The 20,243-nt window shown below is 42.0% G+C and overlaps 1 protein-coding gene across 1 annotated transcript in view; it reads right to left on the bottom strand.

Annotated features, from left to right (window-relative positions):
• Positions 1-20,243, bottom strand: part of LOC143267593 (ADP-ribosyl cyclase/cyclic ADP-ribose hydrolase 1-like) — a 49,213-nt gene that overhangs the window by 10,676 nt on the left and 18,294 nt on the right. The window contains exons 2-3 of the mRNA XM_076546234.1: positions 1,884-2,013; positions 719-854 (exon numbers count right to left, since the gene is read on the bottom strand). Coding sequence (XP_076402349.1) covers positions 719-854; positions 1,884-2,013 — 266 coding nt within the window. The remainder of the gene's footprint in view (positions 1-718; positions 855-1,883; positions 2,014-20,243) is intronic.

Here is a 20,243-nt window from a genome sequence, read left to right as displayed (position 1 = left end):
ATTTATGTTCAAGAATACACAGTGCAGAATGAAATAGTATATAAAGGTCGAGGGGGTCGTTCCTTGCAAAAAGAGAAGAAGAGAAAGTGAAGAGGGAAGAGGGAGTGGATGAAGGAGAAAGGGAGAGTGGGAGGGGCGGGGAAAGGGGAAAGCAGGAAGGAGGTAGAGAGGGCAAGTGAGGGAGAAACTAGATTTGGGGGCTTACCTCAACAGCATTATAAAGTAGTACTGTTGTTTGATACAGTCTGCCTCACCAACATTCACATTATTAATTCTCTATTGCAATGTGTTGAGTTGATGAGACCTCTAAGAGGAGTTGGAATCACGAGGAAATCTACCCTCATGAATAGATTAATGACTTTCTTGGGACATTGGATTATTTTCCTCTAGACTGTGTTAGATCTCATGGGATTGGACTGGCTATCACAAAAATGAGCAATAAATAAACTGGGCTTTCTCAGCTCTCTCTTGCTTCCTCTCTTATGGGGCCAATCATTTCCTCCACATGTATACTTCCCACCCCTCAGAGGCCAAGGACAACCCTAAGCTCTGAAGCTGGTATTTCAAGAGAATAGGGATTGCTATTTTCTAAGAGCCTGACTTGTCATTTAGGGCACCAATGGCATTAGGGTGCCCATTGACCTTTCAAAGTTCCTTGCTCACCTCAAGGATCCATTCCCATGCATCCCAAGCCATCCCAGATGGTCCAGATCCTTACCAGAAGTGCTGGGGTCTCCACACCACCAGAGATCATCAGCGATGTAGCCCAGCAGCGTGTCCTCCAGGGTGAACATCTTTCCCTCGACCCTGGTATACTGATGGGCTAGATGTTTGGATTTGCTCCAAAAGAGAGTCTGAGAAAGAATAAACAGACAATTAATTAGGACCAAGAATAAATCCAAGGACTGGGGATGTGGTTCAACAGTGGAATGAGTGCTAACATTCATGAAGCTTTGGGTTCCATCCCCAGAACTTCAATCAATTAATAAGTCAATCAAACAATTAATCAATCAATTGATCAATTGACCTTTTATAAATAAAAAAAGCAGAAACTATCAGAGTAAATCACACACACTAAATATCCAGAGAAGTCAGTTTGGTTATTGTCTACCATGGACCTCCTCTGTTCAGAGCACTGTACTCAGTACTCCTCGGGGAGGAGCCACAGCAATGTCCATTCACTGAAAACAGGATGAGAGGTGATAACTGTGAATGGGTTGGAGTGCCTCACTTAGTTTCAGAAATGTGCAATTTTGCTTTAACCACAGACTTTGAAAGAGTTGTACCTCATGACAGACCTTTTCTAGTATATTCAAAGGACTGAAAACCAGGCTTCTCTGACCCCAGGGCTTGTTCCTTTTACATTTCACCTGGCTACTTTAAAGCCTTTTATACTTAAGCAATTTCTTTTCACCAAGCCTGAGCTTCCCTGGTGGTGAAATAAAGACTCTGACCCCTGGTTTGCCTACCCCATAGAATGGTTCTAAAAAACTAAGAAGGCGAGGGCTAGGAGAGTAAAGAGCAAAAATCACTCATCACAAATAAGTCAGCCTTGTGTTACCATTTACATGTCTATGATTATCAGAAGCTAGGGGAATGTCCTGTGATTATATAAGTCTGGGTTACTTCTCTTCGTGTGGGATGGGGTTGATGCTAGATTCTTTTCTCTGTGTCCCATCTCTATCTGATCTTCCTTCCCCAGATATCCTAAACCCTGATGGTATCCTAGTTCTCCAAAACCTGTCCTCTACCAATACTACCCCACCAACCATATCAAATAATGCCTAATGCCAACATTTCCTCTCTTCCTACATCCTAACTTTGGGCCTGGGACCTCTTCCCTTTGGCTCTGATTCTCAGTTCTGAATGTTATAACTTGTTACCTTGTTACATGGTATGGTTTGAGTGGCCAACTTAACCAGTGGTTCGTAGTCTTCTCTTGTGATCTTGCATGGATTCTTGGAAACAAATGCTCCTTTGAATGTACTCAATATCTCCTGGCAGTCCTGATCACTATAAAAGGAAACACAGAAAACAGATTTTTAAAATATTTCGGAAGGGTCTGGAGAGAAGACTCATCAGTGAAGAGCATTTGCTGCCTAGGATTGGTTTCTAGCACCTATATAGTGGCTCACAACTGTGTGTTCAGTTCCAGAGGACTTGACATCTTCATCTGGTCTCCATGGCCACTGCACACACATGGTACATAAACACACATACAGGCAAAACAATGATACACATAAGATAAAAATAAACCTTAAAAATATTTTTGGAGCATAGATAACAGCAACAAGTGCTCTTTGTCTGGGAATCATATACTCAGGGTCAGCCAGTCCTCTACACCATTCTATCAGATGTGCAGCACATTCCTCTGAGATGCAAACCAGTCTCCGTGCTGAGGCTCTGAGAGGTTAAAGTGACCCAAATGCTGGATAAAATTAAGGAGAAAATAGGAAGAAAACTAGTTTTTTTTTCCTTATCCTACATCTTATATAAAGCATTTAAGTCTTCTTAGTGCCTTTGGAAAAGGCAAGATTTCAAAACACCTAATAGAGAGGGCTGAATGTTCCAAACACAGAGAAGTTACAGATGCCTGAGGTGATAGAAACGCCAATCACTCTAATCTGGTCATTATATAGTAGTGTATACATGGACCAAAATGCTGTGTTGTGCCCATAAATATGTCCAATTGCTACATGTCATTTAAAACTTTAAATAAATAGGGCTATTGCAGTTGGACTCGTTAACGTAGGGCAGGGTTCCACAGTCTGTGCATTCATAGCTTCCCTTGCCCCTGGCAATTCTGACCCTGGTTATGTTTGAAAATCAGTGGATACAAATGAAAATGTGAAAGGTTAAATAGCATTTCTTTCCAAAGTCGAAACAGAGTAGTTTAAGTTCATCAGCACCTGCCTTTGAAAACTATGCCAGGATCTCATTAGTGATCTCTCTTTCCATACCTTTTACATATGCAAAAAAGAAAAAGTTATGAGGCCATGTACTTTAGTGTCAATCAAAATTTATGGGGTACTATCACAGGCAATTTAGAAAGTAGACGTTTGGCGGCGACCTTGCTTTCAGTAGGGTTTATGCCTTAATTCCAGTAATTAATGCAGTGGCCTTCTCAAGAACTTTCTGTTCTAAATTCCAAATGTTTAAAGCTCCTCTGCTTTTTCCCTTGGTAGTGTCTGCAGGACTGGAGGCAAAATAAGATGGGAGACTGAGGAAGAGTAAGATTGGAGACTGAGGAAGAATTCAATGGGACACTGAGGAAGAGAAAGATGGGGGACTGAGGAAGAGTAAGATGGGAGACTGAGGAAGAGTAGGATGGGAGACCGAGAGTGTTTTCCACTTGGAAAAAGGCCTGGTGGAAAGAAGTTATCCAGCATTGAGAACCTGCCACACATCAGGCTTTTTCATCAGCAAGCCCTTATTTAACCACCAAAACTCACAATGCTACCAAATTATTTTTATGCTTCTCTTAGGTCTTATATTCCATTTCAAATCATAGTAAAGATTCAAGAAACCCCAGGTTAAAACCTGAGGAGAGTTCTTTGTTCAGGAGGGGAGACTGGAGCAATACTGTTGAACCTGACTTGGAAGAGTTGATTCTACTTGGAAGAGTTTGTAATTCGAAGAGAAAAACCAAAGACATCATCTTGCATACATCATTTTATGTTTTTAAAGTCTTCCTTATCCTTTTTTCACTCATAGCAAAATAAAGATAATGTTAGGATTAAAGTTTTAGGGGCAAACTCCTACACTTTAAAAGTGTCTTTTCTTTTCACCAACTAAAACTTTCTGTTGTTGTTTTTCTATCTTTTTTAAAAAGAAAGGTGAGTTTGCCCAGAGCTGTTACTGGCTGCCATCTTTATCATTCAAGCTGAGTATGACCCCAAAGTGCTCCTGTCCACCATTTTAATCTTGCAAACATATGGCTCACAATCTTTACCTAAGTATGCCCCCAAAATGTGTGTACCATCTTTTTTCTTTTTGAACTTGCTGTTTGCAGTGAACCTTTCTCCAACCTTATCTCTCAGCTATGCTTGTCTGTCGTTTGCACTCACCAAGATACAAACTTCCACTTTTCTTATAGTAACAACATTTCTTTGTAGCAGGAACTACAGGCATATAACCCCACGACAGTAGTGGCAGTGGGTAGTTTCAATTTGGTTTTGAGATGCTAGGAATTAAACTCTCAGCATCACACATGCTAGGCGAGTGCTCTACCACTGAGATTCACCTTCCAGCCCATCTTGACTATTTTTAAATGTACAGATAAATACAGTTATGCTGTTTTGTAACTCATTCGCATTGACACCCTGGCCTTTTTCCACCCAGCCCCTGGCTGCTATAATTCTGTTTCAATTTGACTATACTGGGTATTGCATGAAAGTGGAATCTTTACATATGGCTGACTTTACTTAGCATTATGTTCTTAGGATAGTCATGCTGTGTTTTATCTTAATTAGGGTTACTATTGCTGCGATGAAACACCACAACCAAAGCAGCTTATAAAAGAAAGCTTTTAACTGGAGACTTGCTTAGAGTTTCAGAGGGTGAGTCCATAACCATCATGGCAGGGAGCATAGTGGCAGGTGGGCAGGCATGGTATTGGAGCAGTAGCTGAGAGCTTACATCCTAATCTGCAAGCACTAGGCAGAGAGAACAAGACTGGGTCTGGCATTGGACTTTTGAAACCCTAAAGCTCACCACCCCCAGTGGCACACCTTTCAGTAAGACCACACCTCCTAATCATTCCTAAACAGTTCAACTGGGAACCAAACATTCGAGCCTATAGGGGCCATTCACATTCAAAACACCACATAGTGTGTATTAAATCTTCTCCTGTTTGAAGGCTGAACAATATTCCATTGTGCAATTATAACAACATCAGTTTGTCTGCTCATCAGTCAGTGGGCATGTAGGTTGTTTCTTCTATACATTCTTTTGTTCCATATTTTCTGGGAAGCTGCCATAAGTCCTACAATGTGTCCCAGCTGCTATCAAGATAAACATTTCTGTTCATGGCGCACTTGAACATAGACAAGAATAACACAACCCAGTATTGGAGCAAATACACTTAGTCCTGACCTGAATGCTAGCTCTCACCACAGGGTCTTTGGTTCCAAAATCCATTATCTTTTCACATTTCATTATTGGGTCAAGGACCACAGAATCAGCTAATACTGAGCATAGGTGTCCATCTCTCATCCTGAAGCCCAATGATGTGAACTCTGAGGTGAAAAAGGAGGCCTGCAAACCTTTTACAATTAACTTTTCCCTCCAACTTTAAAATAATTCCCTGCCGGGCGTTGGTGGCGCACGCCTTTAGTCCCAGCACTCGGGAGGCAGAGCCAGGCGGATCTCTGTGAGTTCGAGGCCAGCCTGGGCTACCAAGTGAGCTCCAGGAAAGGCGCAAAGCTACACAGAGAAACCCTGTCTTGAAAAAACCAAAAAAAAAAATAATAATTCCCTATTAAGTCACACACAAACCACAGATAGACTCCAGGGCCAGACTTTGCCAACAAGGTCAAGGAGATGGATAATGAAAAATCTCGCTGGGCAGTGGTGACGCACACCTTTAATCCTAGCACTCGGGAGGCAGAGGCAGGTGGATCTCTGTGAGTTCGAGGACAGCCTGGGCTACAGAGTGAGTTCCAGGACAGGTTCCAAAGCTACACAGAGAAACCCTGTCTTGAAAAAACAAAAAACAAACAAAAAACCTTAGACAAAACAAAGAAAAGATGCCCCACTCTGCTGAGTCCCCTGAGTTCCCCTGTAGATGTAACCAACCGTCTTATTAAATAAGAAACACAGAACCAATGTAAAAGAGAAAGCTGAGAGGTCAGAGCTCAGAGCTAAAATCTCACCCTTCCTCCTGCGGTGCCCCAGCTTCCCGAAAGAGAGCTATATCCTGTCTGTTCGTCTTTTTAAGTATTTTGTTCTGCCTTCTCATTGGTTGTAAATCCAAACACATGACTGCCTTGTCACTGCCTGTAAGTACAGCCCTCTAGGTCTTAAAGGCATATGTCTACAATGCTGGCTATATCCCTGAACACACAGAGATCTATGGGATTAAAGGCGTGTGCCACCACTGCCACGCTCTTTCTATGGCTCTAATAGCTCTGACCCCTGGGCAACTTTATTTATTAACATACAATCAAAATCATATTTCAGTACAAATAGAATACCACCATATTCCCCCCCTTTTTTTTCCTGCATATGGTACATGCTTTTTAAACTGAAATAGAAGGTAAGAGTATACGTTCTTTTCATGTTGCCGGAGGAAAATGGCTCCATTTCATTCCCCTAGGGTTCTTCATTTTGTGTGACTTTTCTAAAAGCCATACCTTACAGGTTCTGAATATATTTTCTGGAAATGATGCTAGACGTGCAATATACTCAAGGGCATCCTGCTAAGGTCCTAACGAAATAAGGTTCTGTTCTGGTTGCTACAGTCAGTCTGTCTACCCAAGGTCCAGATGACAAGGAAACTGAGTAAGTTCCCTCCCTGGTTTCAGACTGAGCCACTGGTGGCAGGCTGGGTCTTAGCTCCTCCTCCCCAGGACAGGAGATGCATAGGTTGTTTGTGGAGGTGTTGGTGAGAGACAAACAGCTCTGCGTTCAGAGAAGCTGAACAGTGTGACTTCATACCTAAACTGCATCTTAAGTTTCTTCAATTCACTACGAGCAATTCCACAGGACACCAAAGTCAGATAAAGCAATGGTAGATTATAATTTGAATACAGACAAAAAGGAAATCACAGACACAAAGAAACGATGGTAGAACCATCTTTGCATGTAGCTGATAGAAGTGATGGCTGCATCTTAACCTGTTCCAACCTCAGCTTTATGCTTCCAGCCTGGTGTAGAGAATTTATTAAGATTTCATATCAGAGAATTGGGCCCATCCTGTTGGCTCCCGGACACTGTACAGGTAAAGCCAGCTTCCTTGAATCTTCCCTTAAACTCTTAAAAATGAGCCAGATCTTCCAAGTTTCCTGAAAACCACGCCTGCCCCCACAACCTTTGTTGGGAGTGTTTCCCTTCTTACAGAGAGCAACAAACCCAACTCACACAATTACAGGGTTCTCCCAGTGGCCCTGGGTAAAGGTCTAGACAGTAGTGAACAAGCTTGGGGCACTGGAGATGCTAAAGGCCTATGACAACGGGAACGCATTCATGAGTATGTAAACTGAACAGAAATTTCATAAGGAGCCCCTATCGGCCTTTTGACTTGTGGGAATAAAGATTTTCTTGATCTGAGGGAAGTTTTTTTTTTTTTTCTTCCCTTCCGAAATGGAGTCTTGGAGGCTGGGCATAGAGTAGGTTAGCCCACATGTCAGGACTCAAGGTCAGTGGTGTGCACTCCTCTTTTCTACCCCCCTGCTCCTAACTTTACTGCTCCCACAACCATAGACCACTGACTACAGTTTGCCCCTCATGGCTCCCCTTTCTGCTAAGTTCCGCAGGGTTGGTTGGTTCCCAGTGGCCAAAGGTGGAAAGCAGCAAGGGGGGGGGGGGGCATTCATGACCATGCCATTATGCTACCTCTGAGCTAAATGCTGCATAAGATGCCAATGACTTGTGCTTATATCAAAATCTCACTCCAGCCACTGAGGGGGGAGGGGGGGGGTTCTAGTCTCTTAAAAGTAAAGAGACCAGAGCTCAGAGCAGCTTAGGCCCTGTCCAAGGTCAATTAGCCAGCTCCAGAACTGCCTTGTAGGCCAGATCTTGCTCTTTTTGCTAGACAATGCTGCCTCCCACAGGAAAATCAAAACTATGCAGCTACTTTCCAAATAAAGTGGCTCCTAGAAGGAAAGAAAGTTATGATTCCTTGAAGAGTTGTGTCTCTAGATCACAAGAGACATTCAAGATTAGAACTGGGCAGTCATTTCTAGATGCTAGGATACCATGAGTCGAGAAGGAAAGGGTAAGTCTTATCTCGATGGGGGGACATACACACACACACACACACACACACACACACACACACATATACATATACATATATGTGTCTGGTAAACCTGGTTTTTATATGGACAGCCTGCACTGTATCAGAACTCTTTTATCACCATTCTAAATTCGTACCACTCCCATAATAACCACATTTCCACCTTCATAATGTGCCACTCCTGTGGGAGGCTTTGACACCCTAAACCCCTGTTCCTTTAACACATTTAGCTCTCGAGGCGTAGGGATGCACAGTCTATAAACTCAGCTATCTGGTCCTCCAGGTCATGCTGTCTCTGCTCAAAGAGAAACTGCGGGCTCACTGACCTGCATTAATTCTTGAATTGGAGGCCACTACAGCCTGTATTTAAAGGAAAGACTGCCACCTTGTGGGCAAAGTGAGTGAGTGACTGGTGAGACACACGGAAGCGATGATGAGTTCCTAAACAGGGTCTTAAGGAAAGGGCCCACAGAATCAACTAACCAGGGCTCATAGAGGCTCACAGAGACTGAACCAACAACCAGGGAGCCTGCATGGGTCTGACCTAGGTCCTCTGTGCATATGTTATGATTGTGTAGCTTAGTTTTCTTGTGGGACTCCTAACAGTGGGAGCAGGGGCTATCTCCGATCCTTTTGCCTGCTTTTGGGATCCTTTTCCTCCTACTGGGTTGCCTCATCCAGCCTTAAGATGAGGGGATTTGCCTGGTCTCCTTATAATTTGATATGTCGGTTTGGTTGATATCCCTGGGAGGCCTGCCCTTTTCTGGAGGGAAAAGAGGAGTGGATGAGGGGAGGGGAGGTGTGTGCAGAGGAGGATTAGGAGGAGAGGAGGGAAGGGAAACTGGTCAGGATGAGAATTTACATGGGAGAATTTTAAAAAAATGGCTAAACCACAAATCTGGAAAACACTTGGTTAAAATCTGCCCTGCGCTCAGTGTAGAGGGTAAACCCAAGAACAAGATAAAAACTATGAAAGTTATAGAACATGCTAGAAAGCTATAAGTTCTGTGTGAAAATGGCGGGGGCTGACTACGATGAGAGTGTGGGGTGGGGGGGGACAAGCTATATGTGTTCAACATCCTATAAGGTGGGGACATTAGATGGCACGGAGCAAAGCATTGAAGGAAGACAGAACCTGAGAGCGCTAACATCCAAGTAATAATGTTCTGGACAGAAGGTCCTGGTACCTGATGTGAACCAGGAAAGACGCCTTTCGGCTGGAACAAAGCAAGCAAGAAGGAGCTGCTGGAAACAAGGAAGAAGTAAATTTGATCTTAAACCGTGGACTTCTATTTATGGTAGAGTTACGAGCAACGGTGGACTTTGTGAACAGGAAGTAGAAGATATGACTTAAGTTCAAAAGAATTCTCTTTCTTTGCTGGCTGTAGTCTGAAAGGAAGTGGGGACAGAGGCAGGTAGATCAGTACTGCTGACAAGAGCTGACTTTGCACCATCGTGGGGAAAGAGAAGATATCGGTCACGGTGAGAAAAAGTAGCTGGACATAGTGATGCATACTTTTAGTCCCAGCACTCGAGAGACAGGTAGGAAGATATCTGAGTTCAAGGCCTTCCTGGTCTACAGAGCAAGTTCCAGGACAGCCAGAGCTAACACAGATGGGGGAAAAAGAGGAAAAGAAAAAAAATAAGATGGGAAAAAAATGATATATTCCAAGTTCACTGTGGATTTCTGTAACACAAATTTCAAAACAGTCTTAAAAAACAAAGAAAGAAACAAAAAACCCAGAACCAGATGAAAGCTGAAAGATCAAGTCACAGCTAACCTCACCTTACCAACTCCTCAGCCTCCAGAGCGAGACTCCCTGTTTATTCATGCCTTATATATCTTTCTGTGCCCTGCCATCTTATTTCCTTCCTAGTGCTGGGATTAAAAGCATGTGTGCTTCTTAAATACTTGGTAGCAAAGGCATGAGATCTCAAGTGCTGAGATTAAAGGCATATGCCATAACACCTGGCTCTGTTTCCAGTGTGGTCTTGAACTCACAGAGATCTAGACAGATCTCTGTCTCCCAAGTGATAGGATTAAGAGTGTGTGACACCATTGTCTTGCCTCTATGTCTAATCTAGAGGCTGGCTCTGTCCTTGGATCCCTAGATAAGTTTATTAGGGTAAACAATATATTGAGCTACACAATATATCACCACAGATTTCTACTGGACTGTGATATGGTGTTGAACAAATTATCGAGTCAGTAACTAGAAGGCTTGTGAACAATGGAGTGGCCATCAACTGGAAGAGAGTTTTCAGAAGAATTGGCCTTGGCTACAGGTTCAATTTGGGATAGTTGGAGCTTGGCATGCCCATAAGACATCCAAAGGAAGTCACAGAACAGAGAAATGGGCATGTAACAAGGACAAAGAAGAGACAATGATGGGCTCAGTAGGACTGAATTTTGAGGCATGGCAACGTGAAGACACTGGCAGGGGAAACATGGATGAGATCAAAAGCAAAATGGAGGGTTGTGTGTGGGAGGGAGTCCAGCTCTGACCTGCTCCCACTTTTCGAAGGGTTCTTGGGTGGAGAGAGGAATGAGGAAATAAGAGAAAGATGGAAAGAGACAATAAGAAAGACAGAAACACAGGATAGCTTCTGCAGGGCCCTGGGTCAATACCCAGTCACCCCAGGCATTTATTCAAAAGGGTTTTTTTTTTATACAAATGCCAAGGGACAGGACAAAAGATCTCCCCCTATCAAGACCAAAGCACAACATACAGCCAAGTGTAGATCTTCAAAACACCTGGTAAACACACCTATGACCAAATCGTCCCATTATGCAGCCCTTCTGAGTAAAGTAAGCCCAGATTCCCTGACCCTGAGTAAGGTCTCACTAGATAGTGTCTGTGGGCCACCACAGTTGTGACACATGCTAAGTGAACACAATCTGTCAACACGAAGGAAGTGCTCCACAGTGACAGGTCCTACCGATACCAAAAGAAGAAGACTGAGACAAGACCATTTCAAGTATTGGAAAGGAAGCTCTGTCAAGAACTGTATGGTTTCTACATGTAATGGCAGGGGGGGAGAGGATCTGGTTCTTCCATTTACATCAAACACTGTATCTTGAGAACTTATTTGGGAGAACACTACTTTCACTTAAATATAATATACATATGTCATGAAGAAAGCAAGAGGTCCAAACCCATCTTCCATGTTCTCATATTTCTTGCCCATTTCAAAGCTTAGCATGTTTTCTCTTAGGGTAATAAGTAAGCTTCCTTACCAGTCACTGGTAGGAATGACACATCAAAAAGTTTTAGGCTTAGCAATTCTATGACAGTCATTTATAACATCTTCAAATTCCTGTATTCTCTAAGATCTATTTATCATTTTCTCTTAAAAGATCCCCCATGTCTTCTGGCTGGAGGTGGTGCATGCCTTTAATCCCAGCATTCTGGAGGCAGAGACAGGTGGATATCTGTGAGTTCAAGGCCAGCCTGGTCTACAGAGTGAGTTCCAGGACAGCCAGGGCTACACAGACAAACAACAAATAAACAGCAACAATTTCCCAATCTCACAAATTTATACTTACACTGTATCAGTACAGTGTAACTTGATCTTTTTTTTTTTTTTTTTTTTTTTTTTTTTAATGTAGAAGAGATCATATCCTGAGACGGAAGTCCAGAACAAGCCCCTTTCCCATTTTCCTTCTTGTTTTAGAGGGAGGATCTCATTATTCCAGGCTGGCCTTGAATCCATGATGTAGCTGAGGATGATCTTGAACTTCTGATTCACCTGCCTCAATCTCCCAAGTGTTGGAATTACACCATATCAAGTTTTATGGAGTACTCAATGTTGGACCCCAAAGTCCCAGTCCCAGTTTGGGGGTCTTGAGTGGGTGCCCCAAGAACCCAGACTCCAGTCCAGTTGATGCAATAACAGGAGGATTTATTAAGCAAACCCCGCTCCTAAGAGCAAGAGCTGCATCTTACTGCAGCCCCATGAGGGCTTATAAAGGAAAAACCCACAAAACCCATAAGATTACAATTCCCATACAATTTTGTTTCACAAGATCATGGTCTGGGTACAGAGTGATCACAGAGGGGGTACAGTTACGTCAACAGGTACATTTTTCCTGAAACCTCAAGGCGGGGTATCAAGGCGGGAGTGGAGTTTACACACAGGTCACGGTAGTCCTTCCTGGAACACCTGGAACTATCCCAGTCACAGTTGAGCACATCTCTTAACAGAAATCTTTTTACATTGTTTTATGGTTGCAGGGGAGATTGAACAATGGCTAAGTCAGGTTGCTCTTGGAACTAGATTTTTAGTTTCTCATTTCCTGGTACTTGAAGTTTCTCTTTTCCTGAGGCTTGGGGGTGTAAGTCTGAAGGGCTAGGGTCTTTCACTCAAGACAGAATCCAGGGCTTAGTGCATATTAGACAAGCAAGCTACTAAGAGAGCTGCATCCCCAGCCCATTGACTTGTTCTTTCTATGACACCATCTTAGGAACTAACCCTTGCAGAGATGGGCAGAGTCTCTTCTATGAACAGTATCCCAATGAGTTTGTCACCTTCCACTGGGCCCTGCCTCCTAAAAGCTTTCCCATCTCTTACATCACCACAACGAGGGCTAAACTTTGAGCACAAGTACCTGGGTGATATACTCAAACCTTATCTATTCCTTCTAAAACATTACCCTTTAAAACTATATCCAGACCTTTAAAACTATCCCAGCACCATTCAAAACAGTTTAGTGGTTTCTCAAAAAGTTAAACAGTCATCTGCCATTTGGCCCTTTATTTTTGGATATTGCCACCCCCAGATGAAACTATATGCCCATACATTAATTTATACACTAATATCCAGAACACCTCGTTTATCATATTCAAAATGTGAATATAAGCCAAATGTCCATCATCCAAGAAGTTGATAAACAAATTGTGGCATATACATACAGTTGACTTAGTAATAAAAAAGAACCAATCTTTAAAATAAAGTATGTGTATGTACATGTGCAAGCATGGCATATGTATGTGTAAAGTATATACACATGTGTGCAGACACATGCACTTTTGTGTACACTCACAGAGTCTCAAGGAGGACAAGGTGTCTTGCTCTATGACTCTCCACTTTATTCCCTGGAGACAGGGTCTCTCACTGAACTGGAGCCAAGCTTATGGCAAGAAAACTTCATTGACCTCTGTCTCCACTCCCCACAGCTCTGGGTTATAGGCCCTAGGGCAGCCACATGTAGCCTCTCACACATGTACTGGGATCTCAACTCAAATGGGCCATAGAAGTGGCATTATCAACCCTGGGTTAAGTGAAATATTAATACGAAGCATTTATATAACTGATTATACACCTGAAGGTGAGGGTGAAACTATTTTCCTAATTTCACAATACACCAAGATGAATTCCAGATAGCTAAAGGACTTAACTGTGAAAAGTAGTAGTTTAACATTTTTAAACCCATATGACTCTTTATAATGTCACATAAAAAATCCATTCTTAAATAAGATAGAAAGACACAGCCATGAAAGAAAATATAATTGCATTGACATTTAGATTTTCGGGATGAAAGGGACCATAAATAAAGTCAAGAATGGAGCCACAGATTGGGAGAATATGTTTGCCATCCATATAATGGACAAGAGATTAGGATGTTAAATGTAGAAAGATGGGCTAAGCAGAAAAATTCGGGAAGGCCAAGGAATGCATGAAAAATGATCAGTTGGCCTACTTGATCGGGAAAACGAAACCAAAACTCAGTGTCACAATGCAAAAGGAAGTTCAGAGTGTTCATGCAAAGAGACTTGTTCTGCAAGTTTGAAAATAGATATCAATGTTTTGTCCCCATGTGATGGGGCGAGCACAGTTGGCCCTAACCAAACAGATTTCCCTCACCCTTCTTCTCTGGATAGCATGTCTCCAGTGAAGATTTCAAAATGCCAAACATGTCTCAAACCTCCTTACACCTTGGGCTAGCCATGCAGGCCACTTCTGGCCAATGAAATTTAAGGAGACATCAGAAGCATGAAGGAGGGATTCTGGGGAAAACATTGTTATACGCTAAGAAGAGGCTTAAAATGAAGTCCTGTCTCCCTGATCTTCGTTCCCTAGATGTCATTATGTTAGGACACAATGGCTAGAAATCCTGCAGCCATTCTTTGACAAGAAGCTTAAGGATAAAAGACATCTCAGGAGATGAAAGACTAGAAAGAAAGAGCTTGACTCTTACTGACCCTGGGGTCATCTCTCTTCTGGGTATCTCATTATATATAGATCATACATCTCTCATGTAAAGCCTGTTTTGAGTCTCTGTTGCATGAAGCCTAAAGACATTTAATTGGTATACCCTGTGTCATGAGTTGAACTGTGTCTCGACAAAGACATTAAAATCTTTACCCTAGTACTTCTGAATGTATCCTTACTCGGAAATAAGATCTTTGTAGAACACACACACACACACACACACACACACACACACACACACACACCCCAAAGGGTGTGTATTTATGAGTCACTGAGGCAGGTAGTTCTATGACTGGGCTGATGTAAAAAGGAAGAAATTGGGGCTAGGGAAATGGCTCAGTGGCTAAAGTGTATGCTATGCAAGCATGAAAACCTGAGCATTCATGTAAAACTTAGGCACAGCTGCATATGGGGAGCAGAGACAAGGACCCCCAGCCCTCAGTGGCCAGCCAGTCTAATAAAAATCCCAGGTTCAGTGAGAGAACTTATCTCACAAAATAAAATGGAGAGCAATAGAGAAAGATACCCAGTGTTTTTCTCTGGCCTATTATACACACACACACACACACACACACACACACACACACACACACACACACACACACACGGAAAGTTAGATGTAAAAATAGACATAGACAGAGAGAATACAATATGAAGACCCCCAGGGAACCCCTCCCACCCAGCCAAGGATGTCTAAAGATCCCAGGAGCTGGGAGAAGGGCATGGAACAGAGTCCCTCACAGTCCTACAGGAGCCACCCCTGCCGAGATCTCCTCTTTTGACTTCCAGCCTCCAGACTGTCAAATAGTCCATGTCTGTTGTTGAAGCCACACATACAATAAGTACCTTGTGATGGCAGCTCTAGAAAATCAAAAGGCCAGTGAAAAAAACCATGGCACATTCTGTGACTCACATTTGTGCATAGATTATTTGTGCATAGATAAATGCCATTAAATTTTAAAATACCCTTCCCTGAAAAAAAAACAGTTAATTCCACAGAAGGAAAGTGTGCAATAAACACAAATTAAGAGCAGCCTGGAGATGATGCTTTCTCTTACCACACTGGTGATCAGCACCCTGGGGACACCTGTCAGTAGGGTGTGAGGAAATGGAAACACTTCCTGTGTCAAGAAGAAAAGTGCCCTATGAAGAGAAACTTGGCATTGTTTTCTTCAAAATAAAAAGTGACATATGTCTTAACTTAGATAATTTACTCCTAGGATTCTATCTTAAACACACACACACACACACACACACACACACACACACACACACACACGGACTTTATCCTAGCATTGCTTAGGAATTAGTGCAAATATTAAAACACTGAAAATGTCCTTGTGTGTGAATCTAGCGCACAGTAAATTCATCAAGTGTTGGTCTACTAACTGCAGAAGTGAGAACCAGCTGTGCTCACCGTCAAGCACACTGTTAAGTGTGGGGGAAGAGGGAAGTGAGACAGAGAAAACCTGTTGAAGAGCATATGCTGCCTTGTGCTAGGTAAATTTCTAGAAAGCCATGTGAGGAAACAAATGGCAGGATTAATCTCTGAAAAAAGGGAGAAAGTAACTGAGCGAGATACTTTTTGTAATTATTCATCTGTAACTAACTACTTTAAAACAGAAAGAAAGCTATGACACAGTATGGTAAATTTTCCTATTGTGTTCTTGATAAAAAAGAGAAGTTCCTAATATTTCATAGACATCCCAATGTGTTTAAAATATTCATGATTTAACTTCTTTCACTTTAAGACAGTGACAGAAGGTACAGGTTGAGGTGTACGCAATGGGGAATGAATCATTTAGTGTACTGAGAGTGATGAAAAGCTAACTTGGTAAATGAGAAACACTCACTTCTTGGCTGTGAATTGATCGGCTTGGACCCTGAAATTGCACAATGCCTTGGAAAAAAAAGATTACAGCAAGAAAGTAGGTCCCAAACTCTAATTGACTGTCCTTACCTCTGTTTCAGCATCCTTTTGTGGCATTAAATTTCTATCAGTTGTGTATGTTTTCTGCCTCTGTCCTTGAAGGACTCCCAAGGAGATTTCATCACTGCCAACTTAGATTCCTCAACAGGTAATTCAACTTGTAATAAACTCTTACCTTCAGGAACCAAAATGACCAACTTTACTATGAATTTCACCCTATTCAACCTATGAATGCAGAAATGACTTCATAATATTTTATTGTTAATCATAGTAAGAGGAGGAAGGGAAAGGGGAGAGAGGAAGGAGGAGGAGAAGAAGGGAGGGAGGGAGGGACAGAGAGAGAGAGAGAGAGAGAGAGAGAGAGAGAGAGAGAGAGAGAGAGAGAGAGAGAGAGAGAGAGAGAGAGAGAAAGTTGAACAGTGTCAGAAGAATCTGGGTGGTAGCCATAGGAGTGTATCCCTTGAGTATGCCTTGGATGAAGTTCTTTCTTCAAACTAAATTAGCCTAATCATTTCTAAAGATTCCAGGATCAATTATTGTGCTGGTTAGTTTTTGTCAACTTGACACAAGCTATACATACCTGGGAGGAGGGAAGCCTAACTGAGGAATTGCCTCCATTAGATTGGGCCTGTGGGAACATCTATGGGACATTTTCTCAACTGTTGATTGATGGGGAAGGGCCCAGATCACTGGGGGCAGTCCCACCCTGGGTTAACGGGCCTGGGCTACATAAGAAAGAGAGCAGAGCAAGCCAGAGCACAAGCCAGCCAGCAGTGTTCCTCAATGGCTCTGCTTCAGTTCCTGCCTTGATGTCCCTCTGTGAGTTCCTGCCTCCCGCAGTAATGGACTGTGACCTGGAAGAGCAAATATTCCCTTCTTCTCATTAAGTTGGTTTTGGTCCTGGTGTTTGTCATAGGAACAGAACTCAAACTAAGACAGTAATATATGTAGAGTCAGACTTCTCCCAAGTGTGTATACCACACCTGACACATTCTGGCGAGGAGAAAACACCACAACAACTAAAAACAACTTTCATTACAAAATATTTTAACTGCATTGTTTAAAGTGCTTAACATGGGAGCAATCTGTCTAAGCAGACATAGGTTGCTTTTGTCCTTCACTTTAAACTTGTACTTTTAAATGGTGGGACTACCCACTATTTAAAATTCTAACTGGGGGTTAAGAGGTTTCACATTCTTAATCTTGTATTTTAAATTTCTAAGGGAGGAAATGCTTCATTTTCATTGTTTGAAAAACATCAGTCATTGAAAGGAATAAAAATATTAGTCTCCTGCTTGGTTGACTCTGTATTTCTCCCCTTTCTGGCCCTTCATAACACGTTCACAAGAAACAGATTCTTCATCTTTCACTCTGTTTCCCGTTTTCTTTTTTTCTCGGCATCTTAAATCTATTCTTGCCACTCACCTCTCCTTTGAGAAAACTGATCTTTTCAATATCCTGATCTGATCAATTTCCAAGTAGTTTCTCAAAGAACAAGAATCATAGCTGATCAATTATGGAGTTATTTTGGCAGAAAATCATGTCCTACTCCACAGCGATTCGGTGAAATAAATCCTTTCCTCTCCAATTTGCTGTGGATCATGGTAAACAGAAAGCAAAGTAGGGAAGTCATATATGGACCTCCACCTCCCCCCATGTGGATATACCTTGTCTGACACTTTCTCTGTAAAAGAAGTTGTCTTCACCTCAGCTCCCAGACACCTCTGGAGCACAGGCAAGACCTTTTGTGCCCACCCACTTGGATGTGTATTTACCCTTTTTGCAAATATGTTTATGCTTTGTATTTTTAATTATATAATTCCATTAAATTGTATGTAAGTAAATTAGGTAAGTGACAAATAAAAACTACACTTCCTATGAAAATGAAGGGATTGTTTTGGTAAATAATGACCTGTGTGAGTCTATTTTTAAAAATGTTGCATTTGATATTGAAATGCCAGGTGTAATGACCATTGGACATTATGGATTTCTGGAGGCATTCTGCACTTAGATGATTTAGCCCACTTAAAAGGCTCTGCCTCTCCAATAGCTCCCCCAGTTTCTTCCATTTTGCTTACCAGATGTTACCTATTTTTGTTCTTCCCAGAAAAAATACAGATGAAAGATGACTATGATTTGGATAGATAGTGATAGATGTGGTGGGAAGTGGATGTACATTTGGGACAGGGGACAGACAAGACTCATGCCCAGGCTGTCCTCACACTCACCATATAACCCAGGCTAATCTTAAACAGTGGTCCTTGGCTTCTTAATGATGGGATGAACATATGCACCCACACCAGCCTGGATATATTTCCATAGTAGAACCCATTTCATCAAGTATATAATTGTATATGAAATGTGGAGGGGGAAAAAAGAGAGAAGTGATGCCAAGATTTTGTTAGCTGAGTGACTGGAAAATAAGTTGCTATTTCAAATACGGGAAGAATGGAGTGAAACAAATTGAGAAAGGCACCAGAGATTTGGATTTGTAAAAATGAGTTTTGTAACCCCCACTGCATTCAAGCGGGGGTTTTTCAATAGGAAGTTGGGTTGTGTCAGTCTTGGGGCAGTGAGATTTTGGGTGAAGCTATGAATTTGGAAGCCAATAGTGTGTTGAGAGATGAAGGGAAGAAAACATTTCACAATGAGGGTGTGAAGTCAACTCTTTCTAGTGATTGGTCAAGTGAGACAAAGACAAGAAACTAACAGCAGGTTAATGAACATGATAGGATTGGTTTAAGGTGAATAGACATGATGCTGAAAAGGACTAAAGAAAAATTAACTCAAGAGCCTCTGGATGGCCTTCTTAGTTCCATTCTTGTCTTGCTACTATCAATTCTTAGCGAGACAGCCAGCATGAGCTTTTCCTTAATTAAGCAGTGACATTCCAGTACACAGTATTTTCAATACACATCACTGTGGCATGAATCTTGACTGTGAAGGTCAAGAAAGGACCTTGAAGATACCTTATGTCACTTAAAATATAGTGTGCTAACAATAACAATGACATAAGCATAAAATAAATATATAACAATTACATATCGCATATCCAGAGATAAAGCAACCACGTAATTATATTGTTACTAGGAGCAAGATTTTCAGTATAAGAGAAATGAAACACAAACATAAAATTATGAATATTAAAGCCTTATGCTTTTGTTCTGGATTGAAGTTATAAATGTGAACTCATAACATTTATGTCTCTCCTTTAAAAGACTATGTCTTCTAGTGGCCAGAGGGATGACTCAGCTGTTAAAGAGCATGTACTGCTCTTCCAGAGGACTTGAGTTTGATTCCCAGCACCCATGTCGGGCAGCTCAAAACTACCTGTAACTCCTTCAGGGGATCCAACACTCTTTTCTGGCCTCCAAGAACATTCAATTCACACACACACACACACACACACACACACACACACACACACACACACACAAACACATAATTTCAAAAACTAAAATATTAAAAATACTATCCTCTAGAACCATCCACTAATGTCGAGAAAAAAAATCATGCCATACTATAGTGAGTAGCCCTGACACACTCTCTAAATTTTGTTTCTATCAACAGTGGTAAGGGTTCTTCAGAATAGTAGACAATCCCATCTCTATGGCAGGACAGTTACAAGATACGTCCGGGACACTGAGGACTGAGGCTTAGTCTTACCCTGAGAGTGTGCTCTCCTGCCTTGTATATCAGCGGTCCAGGCTCTATGGCCCTGGGAGTCCAGGCCTTAAACTGATCCTCTGGATTTTGGTCCCAGATTTTTAAGTGTCATGTTATTGGCCACTCTGGCTCTGAGGCCTCAGACTTGGGATTGAGCAATGCTGCTGGTATCCTTTGGTCACCAGCCTGCAGAGGTCTGTTGTGAGACTTCCAAGTCATCAGAATTACACAAGCCAGTTCTACTAGCAAATTCCCCCCTTGTCTACCCGTCCACATCTTTTCACTGGCTCTGTTTGTATGAAGAGCCCTGACTAATATGTCTTTCCTGATTGGTAAAGGAGGAAGAGTTAAGCACTATCAGCCTTTCTTTTATGAACTCTCTTTCAGGACAGCCAGTAGAGAAACCCATCTCCTTAGAAGAAATAAAGTAAATACACATCAAAGAACTCTTCTAGTTAGAAGACAGTGATTTGCTAA

This window comes from Peromyscus maniculatus, chromosome 10, assembly GCF_049852395.1.
Source record: "Peromyscus maniculatus bairdii isolate BWxNUB_F1_BW_parent chromosome 10, HU_Pman_BW_mat_3.1, whole genome shotgun sequence".
Lineage (NCBI taxonomy): Eukaryota > Metazoa > Chordata > Mammalia > Rodentia > Cricetidae > Peromyscus > Peromyscus maniculatus.
This window is presented reverse-complemented; position numbering and strand designations above follow the sequence as displayed.